At 39.0% G+C, this 20,163-nt stretch overlaps 1 protein-coding gene across 1 annotated transcript in view; it reads left to right on the forward strand.

Moving 5' to 3' along the window:
* LOC104405799 (laminin subunit alpha-2-like) overlaps window positions 1-19,930 on the forward strand; it is a 93,498-nt gene extending 73,568 nt beyond the window's left edge. The window contains exons 28-37 of the mRNA XM_010014625.1: window positions 426-602; window positions 1,432-1,648; window positions 5,563-5,622; window positions 8,026-8,138; window positions 9,602-9,791; window positions 12,186-12,341; window positions 15,765-15,918; window positions 16,264-16,394; window positions 16,915-17,137; window positions 19,669-19,930. Coding sequence (XP_010012927.1) covers window positions 426-602; window positions 1,432-1,648; window positions 5,563-5,622; window positions 8,026-8,138; window positions 9,602-9,791; window positions 12,186-12,341; window positions 15,765-15,918; window positions 16,264-16,394; window positions 16,915-17,137; window positions 19,669-19,826 — 1,579 coding nt within the window. The 3' untranslated portion in view covers window positions 19,827-19,930. The remainder of the gene's footprint in view (window positions 1-425; window positions 603-1,431; window positions 1,649-5,562; window positions 5,623-8,025; window positions 8,139-9,601; window positions 9,792-12,185; window positions 12,342-15,764; window positions 15,919-16,263; window positions 16,395-16,914; window positions 17,138-19,668) is intronic.
* The last annotated feature ends 233 nt before the right edge of the window (window positions 19,931-20,163 follow it).

A 20,163-nucleotide genomic window follows, 5' to 3' on the forward strand; every position in this document is an offset into this window, starting at 1 on the left:
GTCCTCTCTGCGACTCTTACCAGAACCTAAATCACTCTGTTGCTCTGAACTGCCCCCAGAGAAATCTCTCTCCCTCTGTTTCTACTGATGAAGGGTCTGGAGGAAATCCTTGAGACTTTTAATACCCACTTCCTCCAAGCCAAACTACAGATCACTTCTTCCTATTCAACCAGTGACTGACACTATCACCTCTCTGCAGCACGTTTGCCAAGCTCTATCAGAGAGCTACTAAGGAAGCATAGCAGTAGCTGAAAACCTTCTGGTTGTTAATATGTATTTTATGTGAGCTGCTAACTACATAATTTGGGTTGCTCAGTGTTACAGCTGGTGTAGGAGTAAATGGGGCCTGCAAAGTGGTGATTTCAACACAAACAATAACCAAAGTAAAATACATATTTCTTTGCTTTCAAATCTTTTTTTCACAGGATGTTCACTGTTCAAGTAGATGAAGACAAAGGCCAGACTCAGAGACTGCCAACAGACCAGCCCATCTCTGTCAGGAAACTCTTTGTGGGGGGTACTTCTTCTCAGTTTCAGACTGCACTGCTCAGAAACATACCACCATTTGAGGGCTGTATATGGAATCTTGTCATTAATGCCACGTAAGTCTCACTCATGCCAATAAATGTCCAGTTAATGAGGTCTGGTTAACTACATTGGCTGCTAAAAGAAACAGCATTGTTGCAAGGAATCATACTAACAGCAAAACCTGTAATATTTGTTTTCTTAATATGCTCTTCCTTTTTTTGCCTACAATATACTCTCCATAGGCTATGCAATTAATGAAATGTTTTGCAGACAAGCCAACACCTCAGTGCTTATCCATAAAATCGGAGAAATTCAGCAGTAACATTGCAGTAAGACTTGCCTCAATGATAGGAACTTATAGTGTACTGTAACACTTCATTTTAAGTAAGGTTAATCTCCAAGAGTATACAAATTCTGTCTGAGAACCACCGCAAGAATCAATTTGCTTTGTGGAAAGTGCATGCTGCAGTAATCTGGAAAGAACATTTAAGTAAACCAAAAGGAAACGGTGAACAAAGTAAAACCTCTATAGAAAGTTCCCATCTAATTCTTTCCAATAACTGAAGTTCCTAAATGAGGATCTCATCACCCTCACCCCATCAGTGCACATCAGAGAAGAACTTCTCAGCAATGTGATTCAGCCTACCTGGGCTGGTAAAGCTTGACAAAGAGGATGCCTGTCTCTCTGCGCTGACTGTAAGAAGGAAAGTTAATGGTGACTATCACCTCTAATTTAAGCATTCCACTTCTGTACCTAAAATAGACAGGATCAATCCTGGCTCTTGTGTCCTATGAAGTAGAATTACACTGCAGCATACAGCTATTTTTTTTTTATAAAATACTGTAAAAAGTAGTAAAAAGGCAGAAAAACTAACAGACATCAATTTCTTTGTATGTTCTCAGCCCCATGGACTTTGCTCAACCCGTGTCATTTGAAAATGCAGATATTGGCCGATGTCCCTCTCTAGAACCAGAGGTTAGGACACCTGAGGATGAAGATAAACCAATCCAGACAACAGTCCTGATCCAACCTGAACCAGACACTAATGGGGAGAAAGAAAGACCCAGGACTCCTCCTGCTTCCCTTCCTCCTCCACCACCATCTCTATCAGCAGCATTTGTAAGTGTAGATCACTCAGGTAAATTTTGAAAAGTTTCTTTTTCCAGGCAAAATTGAAAAGCTGGCCATCAAGAACAAAGAAGTAATTTGCCACAAAACCAGTAATAATTTAGCACGATATTGTAAAGGGAACACCTTGTTGCAGGTCAGTAAAATCTGTAGATAATGGAAAACTGGTTGGTGTCATTTGCTTGGATTGTAACAGTAATTTAAAGAATGATAAAGCAGTAGAATTACCTCTGGCTTGCATGCTTAGTCCTAAACCCTTACACTTCAAGATGTAAGCCAAGCAATACCTGGTCAGGGTTGGAAGGGAAATTTTCCTATGGGAAATCCAAGTCATTATGATATTTCGTGTGCTATTCTCTGAAGCACAGGATAACAGCCATGTCACTGGCAGGATAAAAAAACAGGTAAACCAGATAGGTCTGTTTGATAGGGCAATTCCTTCACTGATATAACTTTAGTCAGGAGACTTAAGAACTTAGGCACTGAAATCCCAGTCACTGCCAAATTTTGTTCGGCTGTTGTTGCCAGAAATCTTACATAGCTAGATATCAGCAAGCAGCCTTATACAACAAAATTTAGGAAGAAACCTCTATCGCAAGTGTAGCAGTTTTACAAGTTGATGCAACATTTTACTGTCCAGAAAATATATATTTAGATATCTGAATATTCAATTGAAAAATATATACACTAGATAATATTCTTAGGGGGGAAAACCTTTGCATTTTATTAGACATGCATACAACCCACAGATTTATGCAGGTGTCATGGTTTAACCCCAGCCGATAACTAAGTACCACGCAGCCACTAGGTCACTCCTCCTCACCCTGGTGGGATGGGGAGGAGAACTGGAAAACGGTAAAACCTGCACGTTGAGATATGAACAGTTTAATAATGGAAATGAAGTAAAATATTTTAGTAATAGAAATGATGATGATAATAATAGGAAAAAGAGAGAAGGAGGAGTAAAATTCAGGGAACACAAGTGATGCCCATTACAATTGCTCACCACTTGCTAACCTATGCCTAGCCCATCCCCGAGCAGTGATTAGTGGCTCCCAGTAAACTCCCCCCAGTTTATAGATGAGCATGAGATGCTGTGGCATGGAATACCCCTTTGGCTAGTTTGGGTCAGGTGTCCTGTCTCTGCTCTCTCATGGCTTCCTTTGCTCCTCTCACTGGCAGAGCATGAGAGACAGAAATGTCTTTGACCAGGGTAAGTTCTATTTAGCAACTAAACCATCAGTGTGTTATCAGCATTATTCTCAGCTAAAGCCAAAGCACAGCACTGCCCCAACTACTAGGAAGAAAAGTAGTTCTATTCCAGCTGAAACAGGACAACTGGGTATAGTTCAGTATGGGTGAGATTTCCAAACAATACAAAAAGTCTGCCCACTTCCCAGGTAGGAGTCTATGCTACCAGAATTGACACTACCATAATAAGCTTTGAGAAGCTAACAACCAGAGTATCTAACTTGCTTTTAAATATATATATTATTTTATTATATATATATAAAATATAAAAGAGCAATTTTGACAGTTTCTTCTAGACTGGCTTCATAAGATCTTTTAACCATTCTGCGAGGTGCTCCCACAATGGGTCAGGTTTAATCTTCATTCCCATTTCACACCTCCTCGTTGACACAGCATTACTCAGAACACTGTGTTTGTTTGTAGAGAATTTTTCAGTGTGACACAGAGGATAAGACTATAAATTAATTGCATGAAGACAAAAAAAAAAAAAAAGAATAGAGAAAAGTAAAAGAAAAGAAAAAGGAAATGAAAGAAAAGAAAGAAAAAGAAAAGAAAAGGATATGATTTTTAGTGAGTCAGTTTGAGACAGAGGAACGTGAATTCATTGCCACAATCACTCCCTGTTAACCTGACACATTTTCAGAATTCTTATCTGATTTTCTTTGGTCATAGGTAGGATTTTTAACAATGTTTTTCTACAAAAAAAAAGGTGCAAAAACTAGGCCAAAAACCGTAAGTCATTAATTTTATATTTGACATTCATGGCCACCTTCTTTGGCCAAGTACATATCATAGAATGGAATCATCCTAATGGAATCATCCTAATGGAAAGGACATTTAGATTATCTAGTTCCAACCCCCCTGCCATGGGCAGGGACACCTCGCACTAAACTCTGTCGCCCAAGGCTCTATCCAACCTGGCCTTGAACACCGCCAGGGATGGAGCATTCACAGCTTCCTGGGGCAACCCATTCCAGTGCCTCACCATCCTCACTGTGAAGAACTTCTTCCTTATATCTGATCTAAACTCCCTCTGTTTAAGTTTGAAGTCATTCCCCCTTGTCCTACCACTACAGTCCCTAATGAAGAGTCGCTCCCCAATATCATTATAGGCCCCCTTCAGATACTGGAAGGCTGCTATGAAGTCTCCACTCTGTCATCTCCAGGCTGAACAGCCCCAACTTTCTCAGCCTGTCTTCATATGGGGGGTGCTCCAGCCCCCTGATCATCCTCGTGGCCCTCCTCTGGACTTGCTCTAGCAGCAAGTGTTGAGGACTCCAGAACTGGACACAAAATACTCCAAGTGAGGTCTCACAAGAGCAGAGTAGAGGGGCAGGATCACCTCCTTTGACCTGCTGGTCACGCTCCTTTTAATACAGCCCAGGATACGGTTGGCTTTCTGGGCTGCAAGCACACACTGAAGCCGGCTCATGTCAAGCTTCTCATCAACCAACACCCCTAAGTCCTTCTCTGCAGGGCTGGTCTGAATTCTTCTCGGCCCAGCCTGTAGCTGTGCCTGGGGTTGCCCAGATCCAGGTGTGAGGACCTTGCACTTGGCTTGGTTAAACTTCGCAAAGTTGACATCGGCCCACCTCACAAGCGTGTCCAGGTCCCTCTGGATGGCATCCCTTCCCTATGGCACAGCTGTAATCAGAGGGACTCTGATTACATCTTAGTTACTACCCTGCCCTGAGCCCCAGAGTTATCGACCTTTTAATGCTCTAGGGCAGCATTTTTGACTCATTCCCACAAGGTGGAGTAGTTGTACCACGAGGGCCCGATGCATCTTCCTGAAAGGAAGCGAATTTACGAAGAGTACCATAGAGAAGGAACCAAGCAACAAGGTAAAAAGGGTTATCCGGTTAAATGCTCACTGTCGTGCATTTATAGTACCCCTTGATCAAACATTATTAACAAAATAAAATAATGCAGAAGCACATGAGAGTACAGGTGCACACTAAGACTTAACTTTTAAATATAAAATTGAGAGGAATGGATCTACTCATTAATATCAGAAACTAGTCCCATTGTAACTAGGTGAGTTTTGTGTATCATATATCTAGAGCCATGATAACTTGAAACAGGAGTTCAAAACAAAAATCTAAACTAAACACCATTACTTCACTTTCTCTCTTGGAAAAAATGAAACCATTTTAGTATTCTGACGACTTGAAAGTATTTTAAATAAAGCAAGCTTTTGGATAGCTTTTATGTTCATGTAAGTAAGTTCTCCAAAGTATTTTTCTGGGGCCTGTTTAACACAATAGGTAACTACAGTCTAATAATGACCTAGAACTCATATGACAGTTCATTATACAGAAGTTCAGTGAAGAAGGACTGTATATGGAAAATAGACTGCAGAAAATAATTATTTCCACATTTTAGACTTAAATAAGATATCTGTCCTGTCAGGACCTTTTTCATCTCTATTGTCAATCTGCATGCAAAAGGGGAGGGGAGTTTAATCCCAAAAAGAAAAAAAAAAAATGAAAACCCCAACCTATCCTCTACTAAAGGCAAGACAAGATATAAAAGTAAGACAGTTGGGAAATACACTGGTCACCAGCTTGCTGCTGCTGCTTGCTGTGGATGCCAGATGTTTCTCAACCTCGGGTAACTGCTGCTTCTGGCTCATGTTATTCACTGCTTCTCAGGATTCGCTTGCCACTGAAATGAAGAGCGCCAGGTTTACTTCTCCGTTTGACTCCATGACGGTACCTTTCACTGTTTCTCCATGCATTACTTCATTGTTTTACTAACACTGTTCAGTGAACTGTGAGGACTGCTTCGCTGCTGCTTCCCTTTTCCCCTAATTACTTTCTTTTTCATTGCTAATACAGCATTGTTTGTAGAATGTGTGGCAGTCCACCAGTGGGCTTTTCTGTTCTTCATTTCCACCGTGATACACACCTAGCTTCTTGATTTACCAGTCCAGTCCTTGACATCTGACAAGACCGAAATAAAGTGCAGCTGAAGAGTTCAGTCCTGAGCATCTCACATAATTATTAAGCAGCCAGGTTTAAACCTAAGACATCTTAAAGCCATTACTAAAACAACCCCAAACCTGGCATATTTTAATATAGACTGATGATCCATGCTTAGTTCACAGTCTGTGAAGGATGTGAATAAACCCTGGAAGTTATTTAAGTAAAGTATGCCATTTTATTTCTTTTTTTTTCCTATTACTGACATTTCATCATCAACCTAATGAATGATCACTATTATTGATCGGTATTTATCAGTAAATAATCCGTATGTATAGGATGCTTGCTATGATTCCCACTGTCACTGTGCATTCGGCACTCTCACCCTCTCCTTGTCCTTCCTTACAGTCCTCCTGCTGGGATAAAATAAAACTGCAGTGTTTGCTGATGCTGTGGAGCTGCTTTAAGCATCAACACCAGACCCTCTACTAACATACGTTAGCCTAGGATGGCATTTACTGTCAGAATATTTCCTTTTACCATGTAATATGTGAAAGTGTGCCACAGAAAAGTGTGTGTTAGTTAGTTTCCAATTCTTTCCTGTTGTTCCAGTTCCAGTAGCTAGTCCCTATCTTAAAATTTTTGCCAGCCCAAATGCTATCAAAAGCATTATATACACAGGATTATTATTAACACAGTTGTTATACTTTTAGATAAACCTGTAAAGCTTAAAATAATTAGAAACTTTACCCAGCATTGTAAGAATATGATTTTTTTTTCCCCGATTTAATGATCACTGGAAGATCATTATGCTATCCCACATTCATAACTTTCTTTGGCCCTGCTGAATTTTCCCTGTTTTGTTTTTTTTTTCCTCTATTGCACACTGATGTTGTAATGCATGCTGTTCTCTGCCATATCAAATCAGAGCATTCGCTGTGGAAAACTAATTTTTAGATATGCTCCATACTGTTGTGAAGATTTTTGTGATGTGTAAAAGCAAAAAACCTAACACCACTGAAAAACTGAGTGAGGGGGAAAGAAATTTCACTGCCTGATGAGTCACTCATGGCATTTTCAAAATGTTTCACAGAAAGAGCTCTTCGTCAGCAATGCACCGCACCTTGTGCTTTGCAGGTCCCTGCTGAGTCAGGGCTCAAATAAGAGACTGTTGCCAATCCAAAATGATATCAGCCACAGTGCTTAAAAACAGAGCTTGCAGCTATCAAAGTCTGGGTTTTTTCCCCAGTGGTATTGTCTTGATATTGTATTGTGATAGATCCTTTGAGTAGTTTCTTCACAATACTCTCAGTGGGAGGCAAAACTAGACATGAGTAGGAGCTGGTAATTACCATGGTCTCGCATCGCCCCAGGCACCCCTATACAAGAGCTTTAGAGACAGAGATTAAAAGACTTGGTGAAATTAAAGAGGGAAAATTAAACTGGGCAGAAGGTATTTTACCTTCCATTGTTGCACCACTTTAAGATTAATAGAAGGGGAACAGACAGAGAGGGGTTTCTTTCTTTACTCCCTGGGTAATGTGTCTATATTAGACAGCTATGGGAGTTCAACAGTTGTTACTTCTATCTATGAGTTATTCTGCTTCCCTTATTGTTTGTGACATCTTTCCATAGCACCAAGGGCAACAGCACATTAAACAAAGAAGGCAGTTGTAAAACAATATAAAGAAGTGAAATGGAGGACTCATTGACAGGTGCAAGATCTGAAACTACCTTTAACTCTTTATTATTAAGGTGACTAGATTTCAAGTTGACAGGAAAGTATCCCTTTAAAACTTAAGTCTTGCTTCATTTCTGTGAGAGGGCATCCTACTATCTAAAATGCATTTACGTGATCTAAGAGTACACTGAGCTGCCTGGAAATCACTTAAGACTCCTGTAAATGTCCACTGGTGGCATGAAAGCAGCAATGTTCATACATTACTTTTATTTCCTTTTACAGCCAGCTTAATGAGCTCTGATTTTACACCAAGTTCCTGTCACACTGGTTTATAACTTTTGCTGTTGTTTAGTTTTTTGAGACATCAACACAAGGGAAAATTGCAGGGCCTTGACAGTGTCTAGACAAAGTGGAATATTCTCAGTCCTGAGCAGCTGGAAGACTTCCAGCACATGCACAGCTGAGATAAGATACCAAATAGGAAATTTGTATGATCACTACCTATTTTGCAGGATTCCTGTGCTGCTGACACAGAACCAGACATTTTGGAAGGTGGCAAGCAATTTGGTCTTTCAAGGAACAGCCACATTGCAGTAGCATTTGATGACACCAAAGTGAAAAACAGGTATATTGTTTATTTCAGCAATGAGTTTTGATGGAATAATATACAAATAAAATGCCCCTCCTGATAGTCTCAAGAGCATCTCCCAAAATCACAGGCATCTTCTAATTAATTTTATTAAAAACTGCTTAATTAAAGTGTAAAATCTAGACAATGAAGCGCCCACCTAAGTAGCTCTCACAAAAACAGTTTACCTCTTTGTAATGGTTTAGGCACACACAAATCCCAGACTGATTTGCGGAAAAACAAACAGAAGAATGCAACCGAGTTCATAGTTGCTTTTTCAGAAAAATGTTTCTTGGTTCAGTAACTTGATAACTTCTTGCAATAAGCAAACCTTTATTTCCTTTTCCTCTGATAATTAGGCCAAGCTTGCACAGTAAACAGGCAAAATGACTTTGCCCTCACAAAGTATAGCGATGTATGCATACACATGTTGATACGCAAAGGAATTCCAAGATCTACTTATAAAAATACAGCTGTGTCAAACAATTTGTGAAGCTGTAACTTACTAATTGTTCATTTTCGCTCTGAAGACACGTGATCATTAACAAATGTGCCATGCCATTCCACTAAGCATTTTTGCTGCCTTATAGTTTACAAGTCCATGAGCCTCACACCTATTTTTACCTATAAAGATGCTGCACTATTTTCACGTATGCTGATTTTAGAAAACTAGGAATATTATTAGAATAAATATGTAATTCTAGAGTCCTTGATTATCTTCTTTTCAAATAAGAATACTGGCCTGATCATTTTCATGCAATGATTTTTCACATTTCTATTATCAATTATTTTCAGATGCTAACTTTGCAGCTCAGCTTTGGGCTAGGTTAGTGATGTGCAGCCAGTACAAATTTAGCATCTAGATAATTTAAATAGTTTCCTAACAGGTTCTTTGCTATAGGGGATATTTTCATCATTACCCTTCTGTCCAAGGGGTCAGAAGACCTCCTCAGACACACCCCCATTTTCTGTTGGGAAAAATCAGAATAAGTGTTTTATATGCTGATTGTAAACTCTTCTCTCTGCATCTTTAAAAGTTCTGCAACCTGTCTTCAGGCAATACAACTCATTAGAAACTCAACATTTGCCAGCTATCACTACAGCTCGCTCGTCTTTGTGAGCATTATGTGTATGGATGATGGATAACGCCGCTGGAATTTTAGAAGAGCTGGGATTTTCTAGCAACTACAGCTGCAGCTGAGAATTGTATCTTGAAATTCTGTGCCAATTTTGCACTTTTGTATGTCCACAGCAAAGGGACTAATGAACATTCACGTCAGGGATCAGATACGTGTGAGATGCAGTTCATGTATAACAAAATTATTTTTCTTAAACGCTGATGGACAGGTAAAATGAGCCACTAACTGTGAACTTTCAGGGAAGACAAAAAGATAAAGCAGATAAATTTGCCTACTGTCTGACTCTGAATATCTTTTCCTTTGTTGCTATTTGATTTCCAGACTTACAATTGAATTTGAAGTCCGAACAACAGCTGATTCTGGCTTGCTGTTTTACATGGCCCGTATCAACCATGCTGATTTTGCTACAGTTCAGATAAAGAATGGACTGCCTTACTTCAGCTATGATTTGGGGAGTGGAGATACCAACACAATGATTTCCAACAAAATAAATGATGGGCAGTGGCACAAGGTATAATAATCTCTAATGCTAAATTACTCTTTGTCATGCTAAAGGCAAGCTTTGTTTTGCCTTAAGATATTTGCAAAATGTAGTCTGTACATATACATAAAGCTAAACTTTACAATTAGGATTTTCTGTAGTCTGAAAAAATTGGGTTTTCAGAGTCACTGTTAAGTACACATTACATATTCCATAAACAAAAAAGTTAGTGCTGATATTTGAAATTTGTCCTTCAGGAAACACATATTTCTGGACATATTTAGAGTATGTTCCATGTATGGCAAGGAACTGCAGAAAATGTTCCTTCCTGCCTAAAAGGGCTCAGGTGAGTATCAGCTCATGATGATAGAATACATCATTAAAACCAGTTGTTTCTATCTTAATATCATTGTTCAGCCATAATGCTGAGAATAAAGAAAAAAGAAGTAACATTTAAATAAATCTTCCCTGTATTACTAATTCCATTCATTAGTGAATAAATATGATATTCCTGGATGTATTTGGCAGCCCCTTCTGTGACTTTTTGAGCAGAAGCATTTATATGCAATGCCTGTGGTATCTGGATGGTAAGGGAAGGAATAATATTGCAACCATGAAGTTTAGTAGTTACTGAGTCAAGAACAGACACAGTATATTCATTAGGTAACATGCTTGAAGGCACCAATAAAGATAAAGAAGAAAAGAAAACATGGAACTCTGTATTCAAGTTATATACTATAAGAGATATTACATTTTGGGCAGATATTTGGAAAGTTACCATCCACATCACCATCACCAAATGAGAAAAAAATCTCATTGTATCTTCCGTTATGAAACCCCCTTTGTAGTCATCCTTAGTCCCTCTGCTTCATTCCCATCCTGTTCTGCAGGAATTTTATTTTTGCTGGATTTTTCTTCATGAACCTTTTGATGATAGCAAATGCTCTATACCAAGGTATTTCAGGAGAGGAAAAAAGTTGTAGTCGTTATTTATCTGGTTTATATAATGCCTATAAGCACTTGCAGTAGACCAGGGCCCCTTTCTGCTAAACTCTATAAATACAAAAGAGATGTATTTTGCTCTTTTAGCTGTTTTCTCTATATTCTAAGAGGACTAACTGGAGCATATATTTCTTGTGGGAAAACCATGCTCTTTGGCCATGCAGCTTGGCACTCAGTAAGAAAGGGACCCTTGTGGGTGCCATTTTTATAGGAGAAAATGGAGACAACATCCAAAGTCACAGCTCCCAAAAAGCACAAGGAAGTCCATTTTGAGAGAGTGGAAAAAGGCAACTTCTTTAAGAGACGACCACAGTCTTTGTTTTAAGAAAGTAGGAGCTTCTCCTGAAAATAATCCTTTTAGTGACAATCCTTCCTCCATTTGAAATGGCTTAGGTTAAAAATGTTTCCATCAGGCCTACAGAAGCCACATCATGCTGCTGCTATCTCTTTAGATCCTCCGTAAGAGTTTTTCCCAGTTCCTGTCACACTCTCCAAATCCTCCTTCTGCCCAAGGTTTAATTGTCCATCTCAAACATACAGTTGTCTGTAAACACCAAGTTAAGTCACTCACCTTCATGCCACCTTTTATCAGCGCTCAGTCATTCCAGCTGCAAGACAGATGTTCTCCCTCTCTGAAGGAGAAGCAGCCATATCAAAGAAAAGCCAAAGAAAAATGCTTTTTGTCTCTCTTTGCTACTCTAGTGAGCTAATTACTGTGCTGTTTAGAAATCTGCTAACGTATATGTTGCATTTTACATTTATCCATTTTTTCATACAGAACCATTATTATACTGATTTGTAGAGATTTCAGTATAAACTTTTGCAAAGACACTGGCCTGCAGTTGTTGGGGTAGAATTTCCTCAACTCTTCAGTAACTGTACTTCCTCCATGCAATTCACAGCCCATTTGTCTGAACAGAAGCCATACCACCAACAGAACGTAGCTGGTATTGTATTTACTCTAGCATGAACTATGACCTGAGGGACATCCAAACTAGTGGAATCATAAACTCAATATTGTCTGAAAACATGTGCTGCAATAAAGATTTGCAACTGGTGCCATTAATATTCAGTATTTACTTTTCCCAGTGCTTAAAATTGCTATCTGGTTCCAGGAAAAACAGTATTGTGCCATGCCTATGAAGCTTTTTAAAGGAACCCCAAGTCCTTTCCTTAGTTCTAATAAATTATAGTCATGATGCGTCCTGACCCAGGTCTAATTCGTGTATGTTTGCACAAAACCTTGTGCAGGAGCTCTGTTCCATGAACATTAACCATAGTTGCTGCTATGGTATTTCTGTAACCACTCCTACTACTTTCTCCTATGTTACATATTTTGGATTGTAAGGCTAGTTACAATCTGGAAATTCCTTATTTTCAGAAAACTATCTGTAATTGTATTGCATTTGTGTGTCTTTTTAGATAAAAGTAGTTCGAACGAAGCAAGAAGGAAACCTTATAGTAGATGATGTTTCTAACAGGACTGTTAGCCCCAAGAAAGCTGATATATTGGATGTTGTAGGAATGCTGTATGTTGGAGGATTGCCCATTAACTACACAACTAGAAGGATTGGTCCGGTAAGCAAGTTTGTTAAAGTTATCTTACACTCCTTAAGTATGTCTTGACTGGTACCAATGTCTTCCCAGTTTTTTGTTTTGCTTCTCCCTCAGACTGCTCAAGAATATGGTTAAAATGGACCTTACTTGAGGTATACTACATTCTTTCAGTGGAACGATCTGACTCAAAATCCATTTAATGCAAAGAACTAGAAGCAGCAGAGTTGGTTACTGTTATGGAAAAGTAGAAAGATCCACACACTTGTATCCACTTGGATCAGAGCTAGAATATAAGGTCCTGAATACTACTTCCCCTTTCTCTTGGCTGTAATTCATCAAGCAATAAATGCTAAAAAGCAGTCACAGCATCTCCTAAGAGAAGCAACAAAAGCCAAAATTACCCTGGACGAAGTCCCCAGTAGTAGTGCTGCTTACTGTAGTAATTGGTTTTGTGTTGTCATTACTAAACTAGGAGAGAATGTATTTTGAAGTAAGGCCATGAAAATTCTGTTATCTGCTTCTAAATCAAATGTGCATATATCAATTTATCACTGTTTTAGTCTAAATGCCCAGATTCCATTCTGACACAGAAATTACCCTGGCAAGCAGAGAGCCTATAGAGGTGAATATAATTTTGGTATAAACTTTGTAGAATTAACTAGGAACACTGTATTTCCTCACCCAGGCCTCTTACTGCATCTGTCTGCGCAACTCCATGTCAGTCATCTCACTTTCCTGCTGCCCTCCCATGCCCCAAGATATGCCAGTATCAGAATCAGAGAAAAACCTCTTCCCTGCATTATTTTTCTCTTTGTGTAGAGAGGTCTTTCAAAGCAGAAGCCAAATCTTGAGCGAATTATAGCAAACACCAGATTAGGCATATAGTGTAGCATGACTTGGAAAAAAAAAACCAAACCTGGAATGTCAGTAGCAGTTATGTCTAGGCTCATTCCAGGTGATTAAACGGAATTGGTAAAGAGGAGTACAAATTATGGTAAGGAAACAAAGCAGACTCTCAAAGCAATTACATATGGGTAAATACCACTGTAGTAAGATGGAATGGCAAATACTAGTCTACAGACAAGTAAAAGTCCACCAGTTCAGGCAGGCAAAATAAATACAGAGAAGGAATTCCTAGATCCTGCTTAAATAAGTCCCTATAAGAACTTGTGAATGTGGAATGAAGGGGAGGAGTAACCACTCTATATCTGACAGTCATATTTCATAAAGAAAACTGACCTCTAAGCTCATATTTCTCAGCAAATTATGGATTGTGCAGAAAGACGAAATTCAGGTGAATTTAGTGATCATTTGGATTTACCGAACCAGATCTAAGGCACTGAAAACCAAAAAGCAATTAACTACCCACAAAATATAATTCCTAATATTATCGAATTATGCTCTTTGAAATACATCTGCAATTTACAAATCCTAATTTAAGGAGAAAGGTAATACTAAACCCTTACCTACTGCTCCTTGTCAGAAGTAATGGAGGGAACCCATGCAGATAAATGGCTGAGTCTGGCAATAACAGTCGTGTCAGATCCTGACAGTCTTATGTGCTTTGGGATTTAAATGAAGCTGTGACTTCAAGTGTCATTCACAGAAAGTAAAAAACAGTGCTTGCCTTTTAGTCATTTTCAGTAAATTACACCACATGATGTATTATTAGAATGTTATAGGCTTCATGTAAAGGCTCTAAAGTAAAGTAAGTTGAAAGGGTGTATTATCTTACTTAGGGTTTTCTTCGAAACATACATCAGCCTTTTAGGATACTAATCTAATAGGTAACTGTAGGTAGGCTGGCTTCCTATTCAGTGCAGAAGACAGATACCTACTTGTCTGGCTTCAGCAGATGTAATATTTTAAGCACTCAAAAATCTGCTTTCAGCGAAAGAGGTTATATTGTCTGTTCCCATGCTAAAGTATAACCAGATTTGCTTTTCCGATCTGAAGTTAGAGAATGTTACTTAGTTGTTTACAAATCTTGCATTTCACCCATTTATTCTCACAGTGAAAATGGCAAGGTTTGTGTTCTTTTGTGGCATTTTTTTTTAATAACAAAACTTGCTGATCTGAAGATGACTTTCATCTCAGAAATTAGAAAGAACTCTATGAAGAATCTGACAGAATGCATTGCTCAGCTCAGATCTGAATTTATTCACTGATATTGCTCAAGTTCCTGTGAAAATGTACAGGTGTATTAAGCAGTAATAAGCTATATAATTCCACAATACACTCAGCTTTGATTTACAAGGAAAGAAGTTCTTTGGAAATTCTTTCAAATTACTACTCAGGATATTGTTAGAGGAGCTAGTGCTCAGAGTCAAGACTTCCCTCTCCAGGTCTGCCTTTCTCCTTTCTGTATTTGTGCAAATTTCTATGCTGTATTTTATACACCGATTCTTATTTTCCTCCTTCCTACTGCATTGCTTATGAATACGTCTTCCTTTTCTTCCTCAGAGTACATGTTTATCACTTTCTTCTCTCCCATGAGATGAGATAAATTTTCCTGATTCTTAAGTCAAATATCAAAGCCCTTGTCTGAAGCCAAGAACCAAAATGCAGTTTCTGCACACCTCAGAGAGAAATGAGTGGGAGAGCTCTGGGGGAGATGCCAGTGGCTTCCAGAGGTCCCACTGGGACACTATTAATCACACCCAGAGCCCGGGCAGCCTCTCACTCCTGCCCCACACAGTATCTCACTTTCTTACACCACCTGCTTTGAGTCATAGTAAAGTGCTACCAGTGAAGAAGCCAAACTGGAGGTTCCCCATGAGAGCCTCCATACGCCTGAGCACACCCCATGCCTCCACCTGCCTCTCTGGCCAACAGAGCAGTCCTCACTGTGGTCACCAGACATATGGTTATTATAAGAAGAACTATGTATAGTCAGCAACTTTTACATAGGGGCTTTATTCATTTTAATAGCTGTGTACCTACATTAGGTCTGCCTTACCATGTAACAGTAAGCCCACATTAAAGTGATTAAAGTGGAGGGAGAGGGGTGGGAGGCTCTAGTAAAATTACCAGCAGCCCAGGGAACTACATCCAGTGTCTTCATCTACTTACAAACCCCATAGCCTACTCAATTAAACAGGTAAAGTATAGGCCATTAAGTTCCTGCATTGCTGATGTAGTTTGCTGTTTCATTATGCCGTGAATTTTTATGTCCCCTCCATTAAACCAAATAGATGTGACTCAGATCACATCCCTGAAAAGCAATGTAATTCATCCTCAGTATGACTGAGATTGGATTCCAATTACAATCAGATATTAAGGATTAGCCATGTAAAATTCAAGTTTTATTCAGCCCCATAAATCCAGCAGAGAAGCAGAGGAAAGGTACTTTTTGATGACATACTTTAGGCTGTCATACTTTTATTCTGAGCAGTGCAGCTTGCTTTGCACAGTTACATATTCTGTTTGAAATATTGACTGCAGGTCACCTATAGCATCGATGGCTGCATCAGAAATTTTAAAATGACAGAAGCACCTGTTGACCTGGATAATCCAACTTCCAGCTTCAGTGTTGGAAAATGCTTTGTCACTGCACAGAAAGGAACATACTTTGATGGAACAGGCTTTGCCAAAACAGGTAATGAACAGCAGTTCTGCTGATAGGCAAAGAACAGAGAAAGAGGAGATGCTGCTTTCAAAGACTTCCAGTGATACTTAACTCCTGTTAACCGAATACTTGAAACTCTTGTTGGTCATTTTTATTTATCCTGCCTAGAGATAGACTATATGACTTTCTATCAAGGTCTCACACTAAGCACAGCCACCATAACAGTTACTTAAGTCATTTCACATGAAATGGAGTGCATTAATAATGCTGACTTAGTTACCTTTCATTGCTGGCAACACGCTTTGCGTGATTATTAAGAATAACATATTAAATTTTTTTCTTCATGTTACTATGCTTCCCCCTTTTCTCTCCAAGTTGGTGCATACAAAGTGGGAACAGACCTGCTTGTGGAATTTGAATTCCGTACAACACGACTGAACGGTGTTCTCCTAGGAGTCAGCAGCCAGAAAATGGATGGGCTTGGCATCGAATTAGTTGATGAAAAAGTGAGTAGCAAAGCACTTTTGGCTCTTTATAGAGAACTGGCTTTAGAAAGCACAGGTAGTTTAAATGCAATCTTACTAACCCAGTCTCAAAACGTCTCAGTCAATATCAGGGCTCTCCCTTTACACAGCACTTGCCACTTACCATATATCAAGATGCTCTTTTACAAAGATATTTTAAAAGATTCTGTCACACCTGGTTTTCCTAAAACTGCAACATCATTACTTAAATCAGTGAGAATATGAAAAGTTTTGAGGAAAGGCTCTGTCATTAATAATACTAGTTTCTTGTGTGTATCTTTCATTTCACAGTCTGGAAACCCAGCCAGTAATCTATCACTATAAAGAGCTTGGGGTGGGGGAGTCCCAAAGAGACAGCAATCACCTAGAGTCTAGTATTAAATCAGAGCTTTGATGTGTGCAGTCAGAGCATCTTGACTTTTCAATACAACAAACAAACAAACAAAAAAAACCCCCGTAGAACTGTTTTGAGAACTATCTAACTTCCATGTCATGCTTTCAGGTGATGTTTCACGTTGACAATGGTGCAGGCCGATTCTCTGCTATCTATGAGCCTGATGCACCAGGCAGCTTATGTGACGGACAGTGGCACAAGGTTCTTGCAAACAAGATCAAACACCGTTTAGAGCTGACTGTGGATGACAAGCAAGTGGACAGTAACAGCCCAAACAGGGCTTCAACCTCAGCAGACACTAATGACCCTGTCTTTGTTGGAGGATATCCTGGTAAGTGTTTTAACACACAAATGATGCTTTACTTATGCTTTAGCAACACTGCCTTGGTAATGTCCTAAATGCAATTAGGACTAGTATGCTAAAGATGATGGGTGAAACTGCCCAAGTTTATACTGGTTGGCATGGATGCTCATTTCTGCATCCAGCTGCATCTTGGATCAAGAAATTCTGCAGCACCAAGAGACTCTCAGAGTTACCTCTGGCTGGTTTCAAATGCAGGCACTGTCACAGAGGAGCAGGCAGACTTTCTGGCCTCTGCTGCATGCATACACAGCCTTTCTCTTAAAATTTTCTGTTTAGTAACAGCATAATAGTTATATATCAATAGTAACAGCATTTGGCAAATATATATTCAACTTATGAATGGCAAATTTAAATTTAACTAAAGACTGCATATATGCCTTTGGGGGGGGGCAGATCACTGAGTGTGTAGAACAGGCTGTAAAACCTGAGGAACTGAGGAATGTGGACAAGAGCTTGCACAGAGAGGTGAGAGGACACCATCTCTTCCTGACTGATGTCTTTGCTTGTGGTCTGGTGATTTTTAAAGGGGGAAAAAAAAAATCCAAATTTGCGAGTTGGTATTTTGGAAGCCCTCAAGAGAACTTGCTTCATGCAGAGGTAATTGAACAGGATCCATCCAGAACTGGGCTGAGTTCTGTAACTAACTTCATCTACCACTAAGCTGATAATGGATGCTTGTATTTATCTGTTCATGGACAACCAATAAGCTTATCTAATAGCAGTTTACTTTCTGAAAACACAGTTAAGATATTTGCAAAGTGCCAATTTTGTTGCATTTAGAATGAAGTTTACTTCTTGTTTGCAAACAAAAAAGCTGAGTATGCTTGCAGTATGCGTCTGCTCTAGTGAATGCTCAGGTCGATGGCAAGAGGCCTCTTGGAGTTACTTCCTAAATGATTTTCTGGAAGTTGTTTTTACCCTCATTCTAATTTTTGATGCAGTTTATCCAGAAAGCCTTCTCTCAAGCTTCAGAACATTTTCAAAAATGTCCTTGATACTGAGATAATGAAAGTTTTATTTCAGTTACAGTGACTATTGATAAGTACTTACAATGTTGTGCCAGAAGGAAAACAGCTTTGTGGCAGCCTTTTCTTAAGAAAAAAGTATTCTAGCATTAAGAGTTAGCTCTAAGGAAACACTGGAGTTACTATCTTGTAGGTCAAGAGGAACATAGCAAGAGAAGCAAATGGAAGTAACACTGCAATCTGTATAAAACAAGCCTACAATTAGATCATGTTGAAGTGATATTCCTAACTTCAGCCACATGGAAAGTTATGAAATTATTTAATAAACCTACATGCACATTTAAACACCTCAGACTTCTCTTGCTGTCTAGTCTAGCTCATCCAAGGTTTAACATTCCCTAATACCCAGACAGCCTCATCACAAATTTAGAACACAGTATCATAGCATTTTGTTAAATTGGTAAGCATTTTTATTTGCCAGTCCTCTTGAGGCTTCTCCTGGCTGCACAGATAGTGCAAAACAGTTGTAAATCAGCTAGAATTAGCTGGTAGAGAATTTCCTGTGCAGGAAAACATTTTGCCACCAGAACATGGGAAAGGATATAAATTCCTGGCTACCCATAAAAGCCATTACTCATCTCCTACTATCACTCTTCCTTGTGCAAGGAGTGACAGATGGATTCAGTTATCTCACCCTCTGTAAAACAGCATAATGCTATGGCCAGTCAGTCTTCTATAGGTGTTAAGTTATTTCTGCAACCCTTACTTTATCAGTCACATAGACTTGTATCAGAGTGCATCCCCGTACCTCTTTTTCACTTGGAAAAACACTGAGAAACGAGTTGGCCCATAAATTTCAGTCAGTTGAGAGAATATTTCCAGCTTCCCAGTCAAACCAACCCACACTACTATCCCCTCCTTCTTCAGTGGAAAAGATGTACTCAAATTCCTGGCTTTACTGTGCATGAAAAAACAAAAGAATAAATATCACACTTGAAAACTCTCAAAACCATTCCTTAAACTACATCTGAATTCCATACTGAGGAACTGGCTTTATCATGGTGTTAGGGCTGAGAATTGCATCCCTTTTAGCCTTTTTTTTTCCCTCTTTTTTTTGTTTTGTTTTGTTTTGTTTTTCTGCTATTCTGTGGATAAGTAGCTTGAGAATTTGGAGATGGTCAGACTAACACGTATGCACCATTCTTAGGTAGCAAGCTGGCATTTGGTCATTTTCCTTAATTTCCTCTATGTGATGTAACCGAGTTACATGGTTTACAATGGCAGTTTAATGTGTTCAGATTCTGCCACTGTCACACTAGAATAGAAAAAGGAAAGAAGATTGGATTGTTATCACTAACATAAGCATTTACCACATTCACTCATAATATTTGTCATTTTTTAAATAAAGATATACAAGTAAAACATTAATACATTGCTGGGGATATCTATTCTCCTGCAGACCTCTCTAAGAATGAACTTAATTATCAACTTAATCTAATTTAATTCCTTTTGCCTTTTTTTTCTCTCCTTCAGATGGCATAACCCAGTTTGGGCTGACCACTAATATCCGTTTTAAAGGATGTATTCGATTTCTGAAGCTCACCAAGGGTACTGCTAAACCTCAAGAGATTAACTTCAGCAAAGCTTTGGAGCTGAAGGGTGTTCAACCGCTGTCATGCCCTGCAAACTAACTGTCATTCAGCTGATACAGACCTGTTTGTACAAGCACCTCAGATTAAAAAAAGAAAAAAAAAATCTCTATATACATTACGTTCATAATAAAATATCTTTATGCAAGTATTTGAGTAGTGTCTGTGGAATATTCAAATGGCAAAATTTACAAATCAGGTTTCTAAAGGGAGATGAAATCTGAGGAGATGAGGTAGGAGAATCCTGGAGATTATTAGCACAGCACATGTCACTAATCTCTAGTGTCATCTGTTTAATTAAGTCTTTAACGTAAAAGCAGCTTCCAAACTTAGACTCTACTGCCTCTGCTTGATGCTGTCAATTTGTGAGGAATTCTGA

The sequence above is a fragment of the Nestor notabilis genome, unplaced genomic scaffold, assembly GCF_000696875.1.
Source record: "Nestor notabilis isolate BGI_N333 unplaced genomic scaffold, ASM69687v1 scaffold2985, whole genome shotgun sequence".
NCBI classification, from domain to species: domain Eukaryota; kingdom Metazoa; phylum Chordata; class Aves; order Psittaciformes; family Psittacidae; genus Nestor; species Nestor notabilis.